Here is a 9,731-nt window from a genome sequence, read left to right as displayed (position 1 = left end):
GCCCGTAGTGATAGAACTCCTCCTGCGCCACGCTGCCGCTGGAGAAGTAGACCGCCTGCTGCATGCAGCGCGTCGCCATTATCCTCAGCAGGGTGTTGAAGAACGGCCGCGCCGGTATCACGGCCTCGTTGAGTGACTTCGAGAACGCTTTGTTCGTGGAAACGTCCAGATCGAAACCCTGCAAGTATTTAACCCGACTTCAATAAAGAAAGTGAAGTCCCGTGTCCCCTAGTGGGGTATGGGGCAGATTATGTACATCTGTTTCACTGATCGATTTTCTTTAGGGACAAGTAGGTGATCAGCCTTCTGAGTCCTGCCAGACTGAGACATTTTTTTTTTATGCGTCCCCACCGGGAATTGAACCTAGGACCCCTCGGCTCTACGCTCACGCGTTAACCACTGTACCAAGGAGGCGGTCAATAAAGAGGGGGTACTCAATTCGACTGTGTTCTTTTTTCAATTTGACTTTTATTCAACTCTCTTATTCACTATTCTTCTTAAAGAGGCACTTTGCGCTTTTTCCCGGGTGTATTCGGTGATTATTTTATTCGAAAGCATGTGGCCCCGTTCAAATTTGGTCTAAGTCTGACAATTTGAGAGCGGTTTATTAGAGATAATTTTTATTTGTTAGAGATAATTTTTATTTGTTCGTTTCCTTTTCCTAACCTTTCCTTCCGTCAATCCTTTTTATAACCTTCATACCGAATTTCAGCCCGATAGGACCAGCAGTTTGTGGCTGTGCGTTGTTAGATCGGTCAGTTAGTCACCTTTGCACTTTATGTATCACTAGCTATAGCCCGCGGATTTGCACGCGTTAAATTCGGAGCAGTTTAATAGATGTTATTATGCATATAAACCTTCCTCTTGAATAAAATTATCTACTAAAGAAAACATCAAAATCCGTTACGTACAAATTATCTACAAAAGATTTAGGCATATGTAGGAACATAGGGACAGACGAAGAAAACATCTTTGTTTTATACCATGTAGTGATTAGCGCTCATATTAGCAAATCATTATCAAAATCGTAATCTATACTTATAATATAAACCTTTCTTTGTTTGGTTGAACACGTTTGGTTAATCTCAGGAACTTATCCGATTTGAACAAAATTTTTTCAGTGTTAGATACACCAATTATTGAGGAATGCTTCAGGCCATATAGCATCAGGCGCTACGCGGGTAGAACAGCTATGCAGTGACGATACCCACTTGCTGAGCAGCCGCCTTCAGGAAGGTGTTGAAGTTAGCTGGTGGCGGAGCCGGATGCCTTCGCAGCAGAGCGCTCTGCGGGAACTCGCCAGCGATGTGCTCCGCCACGCTGACGTTGGCCAGCAACATGAACTCTTCGACCATTGAGTTCGTGTCCAATATGCGTTTCGCTTGCACCTCCATGGGCTCGTGGGTCTCCGAATCCACCTGGGTGGAGAGAATAACTTAAAGTTAAAGTAAAGTTCGACTAATCGTGATTGAGGCTATGTTTTTTTTATGTCATAATCTGGCAACTGAGCTGGTGGTTCGCTGGATGGTAAGCGATCCCCACTTAAGCAGAATAGTGTCTCTGCGACTGCGCTGCCCGCTTTCAAGCGGTAAGTGATAAGGAAAGGATTGACGACTGGAAATAAGAAATGGACTAGGAAGGGTGAGGAAAAGGAAACAGGGCTCCGGTTCCCCCATTCACCGTACGAAATACAGTAGCATACTACTATTTCATGCCGGTCGTCTGTAGGGGTGTGGTACTTCCCCGGTGCGAACTGGCCCAATTCGTGCCAAAGCGTACTCGACTCCCACACGCGATCTACCTTTATTTCAGTACTAGCTGCACGCCCCGGCTAGGCCCGGATAGATATTTATCGTAATTGAAATAATATAAACTATCCTATCATTGAAGTTGGATCAATCTGCACCTGGTGTGCAAAATGATTAAAATCGGTTGAGTAGTTTAGGAGTCCACCGCGGACAAACAATGTGACACGTAATTTATGTATATTAAGATTTAGAAGGTCATCTGACTTATTTATAGCAAACTTGCACATATATCGGATATTCTCGAAAGTGAGCGAGCAAAGACCATAAGGAATAGAATTCTTTCCATCATATAATGCAATATACTGTGCAATGACCAAAGACTATGTAATTGTTCGATGTTATTGCTAATGTACGACAAACAATATTGCAAAGGAATTAAATGATATTAAATATTCAATACATTTTGACCACTTATTGTGTCATGCAAAGTTATTGTGTAAAGTTGAGTTTCTGGATTGGATGGCATTTAAAATTTCGTAACTTAATGTGTTGTACTGATCCAAATGAGGATAGATTTTCTTATCTTTTTTTTTAAATAGACACATTCATAATGAAAAAAAATAATCATGGTAAATATTACAAAAAAAAAACTGAATTATGCGGGTAATATACAAATACTCTGTATCTACAAATTATTTTATTACCTCTTAAAAATTAGACAAAAAATTGCAAAAAACTTTTGTTAGATTTTTTCTACTCCATAGTTTTTTTTTTTTTACATTAGCATTAAATCGCATTAAAACCAAAAACTGAACCAGACCGAATCTCACCTCAAACCGTATCTCCGGAGAGGCCAGCAGCAAGGCGCCATTGTCCAGTCTCCTCTGTTTGAGTTTCTTTGCGAGCGCATTAAGTACTCTCAGAGAGTTCGCTATCTCGTCGCTTCTAGAACTATCTATGGCTATCTGAGCCTCTTCGTACGTCATGGCTGCGCGAGACTGGAAAGGGAACATCATTAAAGTTAGTCACATACGATATCAAGAGAATAATGTTCGCTCCGTTGAGACGTAAAAGAAAGACAAACAAACATGCTTTTTTATATAAAATTGGTATGGATATTATGATCATATCACAGGATTTTCCACAGTCTTTATAATAGCATATATATATATATAGCACTGTAGTTATGTGGTGGTGAAATTTTCGAAAATCTGCCAAGTCGTTTTTTCGTTAAACATATTAAAAAAAGTAATACTAATACATTGTTTTTATAATATTCGTTATATTTTTTGGTAAGCGCGACCATCACATCACACAGTAAAATCTCTGTAAGTATTGCCAGTATATTTAAATAGTGGAAATGGCGACATAACCTATTAAATTCTAAGTATGGAGGAAGGAAAGAGGAGGAGGGAAGTTATAAACAAGGATACCTTTATAACACTCTTGTGGAATCTCGTAGCTAGAACGTTCGCGTTCTCGTCCACTTCCCAAACGCAAGAGAAGGCAAGCCTCTCCTCGCCGCCGCGTAACGAACATAGATTCGAACTTAATAAATCTGTAAATAATAAAAAAAATATATATATATTTGAAGTGCAAGCGAGGAGCAAAAATCGAATATTGATTTTTATTTATATAAAACTAGCGGTCTGCCCTGGCTTCGCCCGAGGTACGTATATAGCCTAAATCCTTCCTCAATAAATGGGCTGTCTTAAATTGAAAGAATTTTTCAAAACGGACCAGTAGTTCCTGAGATGAGCGTGTTCAAACAAACAAACTCTTCAGCTTTATAATATTAGTATAGATATACCATTTCTCTGTGATATACAAAATTTGCAATCCTGGCTTTTTTGAAGCAGTTATTAATTAGAGAGTTAAGATCAAAAAAATCCTTTAAAAATGTCGTCAAAATTTGCGTTTTACAAAAAAAAAAGACAATTTAAAATTACTGAAATAATTGTAGTATTTAGCTTCACAGAACATCCATTGAACTGAAGGATATCCGATACATGACATGCGAAGGAGATTCTAGTCAAGCAACTACATAATTTTCCCCCTCTTTATAGACCAAGAGTAGGTACCTTTAATAAAAATACATACTTAAAAAAACATCTGTTCCTGCACCTTAATGTAATAGACCGATCTTCTCAAAAGACCACCCAAAAAAATGTGATATTATGACAAACCTGGGACCATATCAATCCTCTTCCCAACCAAGTAGACCGTAGTAGACCGCGACGCGGCTTCCTTATCCAACGCCGTGTTCGGTCTCACGAAGTACGTCACGTCCGCAATGTGGACGCCCACCTCGTACTTCAGTAGACCGTCTTTCGTCTTCTCCGGCAGCTCTCTCGCGTGTAGAGCATCATCGATATCGGTACAGCCGGGCGGATCGACCGAACAAACGCATACGGAGCGGAGGTCTACGCGTTTTTTAATTTCCTGGTAAGAAGTAATTTTGATTTATGACAAAAATATATAAAAAAGAAGCGTAAGTAAATTAAGATGCAGGCTACGTAAAAGAATACAATAAATATTATTTTTTAAGCATTCCTTTATCCTGGTCTTATCCCTAACCCCTTAAAAGCCTCTGCAAATGTTCATGGGCGGTGGTAATCGCTTACTAGACGGCGAACCACTAGTTCAGTTGACCAACCTAACATAAATGTAGTTTAAAAAAAACAAAAGAAACACGCTTTAGTGATCAACTAAATTGGCTTATTAATGACGAAATTATTGTATCGTCACCGAACCTTGATAATTTAAAAATTGTTCGTTTAAAATGGTTCAAAATCGAGTGTAAAAGAGTCGGTATATTTATATCTCATCCGGTATATTTATACCTCATCCGGTATAGTCCAATCATCGGGCGGTAAGCAAGCAAGCACCGCCTCACTGAACCTCGCATGCGGCACATCGTGTTCCAGAAGTATCACTTCGTTTTCTGCATCTTTATCACCTGAATCAAAGGTATGTTTATAAGAAATTTGATCAAGAGGCGGGGTTCTTTTTGAGGCAATCCGTTTCTTACCACGGTTCGTCAAAAACGCAGGTTCGAATCTCACATCGTGATCAATTTTTTTCTAATCTTTAAAAATTCCACATTTATAAAACATTTAAATGCTACATGAAAATGAAATGAAATGTATGTTACTAAATAATTGGAAATTATGTGGTACTCGATTTTGTTGAAACATCTATTAAGGAGGAAGGATACGTTTACGAGACCTTGGAGTAATAGTTTGGTGATTAGTGATTTGTTTTCGTATTTTATAAATTTAAATGGAACGCTTTACACTATAGACGCATACATAAACAAAAACAATATATTAAACCCATTGGAATAGGAAGAAAATATAATATGAATGAGAGAAAATAATTTACGGGCGACACGAGGTCGGGAAGCCGGGGGGATGAGCTGTAGGAAGTGGAAGGGTAGAAAACTATTTTTGTTAAATGGCAAATTCATGTGTAAAATCCAAATAATCAAATTGTTTTTTTTTTATCTAATAATTCTCGTCATTAAAAATATTTCTATTTACATTATTATGATTTAATAGGGAATGTATTACGTATAAATACTTCCTTTTAAATATATAAGAGATCTAGACTCTATTTGATATCTTGACTTACCAATAGGGCCCAAAGCTCTCACAAAATGTCCCAAAGGGTACCGGCTGTTGCGGGGCCAAGAGTCGAGCGCAACCAGTATCCTCTGCGAGGCGAGCACATCGCTCTGTCGCGTCTCTATACGCACTCGAGGTATCCTTCTCTCAGCTGGGGCGAACAGATGACGAGTGGCGCCTGGAAAATGAATAAAACCAAATAAAAAAAAATCTACAAGAAAGACAATAAGAACAAATCCGAAAGCACTTAAACGGGCCACAACAGTTTTACAAAGAATATTTATATAAGAAATAACTTAAAATACTCATTGATTTTTTTTTTAAGAAAATAGTTTTATCTCACGAACAACACATAAGTTGTATTAAACCGTGAAATTATTAAAAAAAAATATAATATTTTCTGAAAGTAGGTTATAGTTTTTTTTTAACATGCCATTACATTGTACAATAAAACAAAAGGAACATTAAAAAAAATATATGTACCCATAAAACAAAAAGACAACATACCAGGAAACTTGCTCGGCATTAGAATGCCGCAGTATTGTCTCCACTTCCTCCGTATAATCCCAACCACTTTCCCCGTTGGGCTGATATCAGCACTCGCAGCTGATTTGGCACTGTTCAGAAGAATCGTTTCTTCTTCCAGACAGTCACCGGGATCATCAGCTTTGTCTTCAAGAACAATATCACTCGGTTTCCGCCATTCCTCTTCGGGAAATATTTCAATGGCCACAATATCTCCGTCTATGGCTCTGTTTATTCCGATATGACCTTGCAGTAAGATCTATAGAAAAATGATTTATTTTTTTATTAAGCTATTGTATCTCTTACCAAGATATGAAATATGGTAGTCTGGTAAAAAAAGGGGACATGAAATGTTAATTTATAGTTATAATCTTGTATTATTTGGTGTACTCTATTAATAAACCCGAATATCTTTTGTTTTGCCAATATATGGCGGGTAGCCAAGCATTGCCATATTGACTTGATATCAGTTATTTTGCTGTTTGACAACTGTCTGTATGTAGGTAGCTGCTAATTTATATATGTTGTAGAAATGTGTTATCTAATAAATTTTTATTGACAAAACAAATATGGAGTAATCTACTTTTGAAATTATTTTAATTCAATTATAGTAGAATAATTAGAAGTGTCATAATTCCAACTCAGATTATTTATAAATGAACATTTTGGAAGCCTTCCAAATAAGGTTATATTTATAAATAAATATAATTATTTCATCCCAACTAACCTAGAAAAAGACGAATAGATATTCTTTCTTATGTATTGTTCAAGTACAAATACAAAATGATACTTTTGAACAAACAAAAAGCAGACTCAACACCCTTATAAAGCAATTATAATTTTTTTATTTATGTCAAATGTATAATATACCTATTTACAATTTATTTGTATATGTTTGTTTATTTTATATATTTAGTATTACAAATTTGATTACACACTTTTATTCATTTTTAATTATGAGAATTTTATTAACAACTATCTGTTAAATATTTACTGTGCATTTGTATGCTATGGTTGGTACCTGGACAAATATATGAGAATCTCGTTATTACAAAACACGTTCGCAGACTGAAAATCATCATTTTTCGGGGGTTAAAGCCCGTCAGCATGGCTGAATCTGTCCCGATAGCAATGTTCATTTTTTTACATTAATTTTTAAGTTATATTACTTTTGTTATGTGGCAATAAAGCTTGTATGTACATGTAAGTTAATGATACTAACAGAATCAGATAAATGATACAATATTGTGATATATTAATTTGTGGAATATTTTTTGAGACAGTTGTTTATATCGCGTTTATTTTCGCCAGATGCCTTGGAGCACCCCATAGGCAATGAAATTTAAAAAAAGAAATGAGAAGAAATTCGATTGTTAAGGCAGGTTCAAAAGTAGCAACTGATAAAGCATTGTCCCAGTTTGGCCGAAGATACAACTTTGAATCCTGCTTTATATCAATTTTCTTTACAACTATTTATCTTTAAGTATTATTTAAAATTTTCAGATAATATAGGTTCATTTAAAAAAATAATAATTACCTGCTTTTCATATCCAGAAACAGAAGCAGTGCCCTCCAAGAAATTATCCCTTGAAGCGTAGAAAGTACCTTGATATAACTTCCCATTTCTTATTCCTGCATGAATCTGTGAGGGGGTAAGGTGGGCGGGATATAGGGCATCCTTGGAAAAACTCTCAGGCATCACATTCTTTGAAAGTTTGTCTACTAAACCAGGAAAGCCATTCACATTTTCTATGTAGTCTTTTACTAAAAACAAAGTTTCAAAATTTATTATTAAGTTAATTTAAAACACTGTGATTATTCTATATAGTGCTTGCCTTCTTGCAGCAAAATATAATTAGCATAAGTATGTTTGTTCAAAGTACAATTTGCTTAATATGCTTTTATTTTTTATTATAGAGATACCTCTTACAAATACTTCTTACCTGAACAGCAAACAATGCCTTCCTCCTGAGCTAATTTCCTATTATTCTCATCGTCAGTCAACAGTACAATCTGTGGGAACTGTCCGGCAACTCCTTTGATAGAAAGATGTGTTGAATACCATGTAGCGGCTTTGCGAATTGCTCTATCATTTCTGTCATTTGCTTTTTCACCTGGATTACGCTCAATGTAAGTGTCTCTGAAATATTGTAATTTTTTAGATTAATGTTCGATTCTTAAGCATCTTAACAAGTATATAACTTCATAAAGGTATTATATTATATTAAACATATTTATTTTAATATTTAATTCAATTTACATACTTATGATGCTCATTCACAAATGAAAAGAACTTTCTCCTCTTGTTCCCAATAATTTCTAGAAGCCGCTGGAAAATAGCAGTGTTTTGGTGTTTCACCTCGTCCAAAACAGTTTGCAAAACTATTACATTCTTTAAAGCATCATCTTCAAGCACATCTATTTGGTGTAGAACTGCATTTGTGTCAAGTATAATGTAGTGGTTATAGTCGAAGAGTGCACAAATTGACTCCGGCTTGGCGTCCAAAACATATTCGTCATTTTTATGCGGACACACATTGCATGCTTCAGATCCACATAGCAAATCGTCCCTCAAGTAATGTTCTCTTACAATCTGAAAATGAGTTATCATTGAATGCCTTCAACAGTTTTGTTAAATTATTCAACAAGTGTTTAGTATCATTGTTTGTGAAACAGAAAGAAAACTATAAACAATTGTAATTTTATGAAAAGTAACTTAATAGTTTGCGTAAAGTAACTTATTATATTCAAAGTATTTGTGTTCCAAAACTACTGTTTTACCAGTACTTGAATAATGTAAACAACCTATAAAAATAACCTCACTTTTAAAATATTCCCCCTCTTAGTTTTTGTTAAAAATGTCCTAGTGGTCCACATTGTTACAAAAACGTAAAATTCTTTAAAGTATGTGGAATCCCAATAGGGTTATTCTATAATTATTTGAAGTAAGTATAAACAAGGTTAACAGTTTATTTATACAAATCCCATGGTGTTTACAACACACAGTCACAGTTGACAAATGACACTAAAATTGACACTAACAAGTGCACAGAATAAATTCGTAAGTATATTATAGTGGTCTACCCAAAAAAATTTCAAATAATTTAATATAAATAATATAATTATAAATAATTGTCATTAGGGAGTTGGGTACATTGTCGCACCAATGCTTCTATAGATTATACATTTATATACTGGAATGCTTCCGTACAAATAAGCTTCAAAATCCACCCAATGTATGACCGTGACAAGAGTAAAAACTTGTAAAAGTTTACGTGAATATAAATTTTGAATATAACTTTTTTTATATGAGTTTTTCATTGTAAGTTGTTATAGCGTCAGCAGAAATATATCTTGGAAATTTCAAGTACCCATCTGTCACAGTTCGTAATGTAATTATAGTCTGGTAAATGGACGGACAGGAAGACAGAACAGCGAATTAGGTGTCGTTTTTCCCTTTGGGAGGGATGCATAAACTTGCGATAATTTGAACCTCTCTAATCTCCATAATTCAAAGATATAACGAATTTTACACTTTTTGAAGTAATACTTAGTTGCAGAGAAAAAGGCAGAAAGGTTAAAAAATTAGTTCTTAAATTTCTAGGAGCTACTTTTGAGACATGTTCAAATTTATATCATCGTACTCGAATCGTTTGATTTTGTGAAACAAATCAAACAGTATTATCTCGGAATATTAATTAATTCACATAATAACTACTAAGGGTGTCCCAAATATGGTGTACAACTTAAAGTAATAATACGCAAGCATAGTACACCATCGGCGGGTGTATAAGTTTGATTATTTCTTAAACTCAATAATTCATAATATTTT

General features: G+C 35.3%; 1 protein-coding gene across 1 annotated transcript in view; it reads right to left on the bottom strand.

Annotated features, from left to right (window-relative positions):
* LOC119840346 (exosome complex exonuclease RRP44) overlaps positions 1-8,904 on the bottom strand; it is an 11,125-nt gene extending 2,221 nt beyond the window's left edge. Inside the window, 12 exon segments of the mRNA XM_038366919.1 lie at positions 1-178; positions 1,212-1,418; positions 2,579-2,746; positions 3,182-3,306; positions 3,935-4,190; positions 4,592-4,707; positions 5,382-5,552; positions 5,882-6,158; positions 7,437-7,663; positions 7,843-8,039; positions 8,164-8,492; positions 8,723-8,904. Of these exon segments, the coding sequence (XP_038222847.1) occupies positions 1-178; positions 1,212-1,418; positions 2,579-2,746; positions 3,182-3,306; positions 3,935-4,190; positions 4,592-4,707; positions 5,382-5,552; positions 5,882-6,158; positions 7,437-7,663; positions 7,843-8,039; positions 8,164-8,492; positions 8,723-8,776 (2,305 nt within the window). The 5' untranslated portion in view covers positions 8,777-8,904.
* Positions 8,905-9,731: the final 827 nt, after the last annotated feature.

This window comes from Zerene cesonia, chromosome 6, assembly GCF_012273895.1.
Source record: "Zerene cesonia ecotype Mississippi chromosome 6, Zerene_cesonia_1.1, whole genome shotgun sequence".
NCBI lineage: Eukaryota > Metazoa > Arthropoda > Insecta > Lepidoptera > Pieridae > Zerene > Zerene cesonia.
The sequence above is the reverse complement of the archived record's forward strand: the minus strand, read 5'-3'. Positions and strand labels throughout refer to the sequence as shown.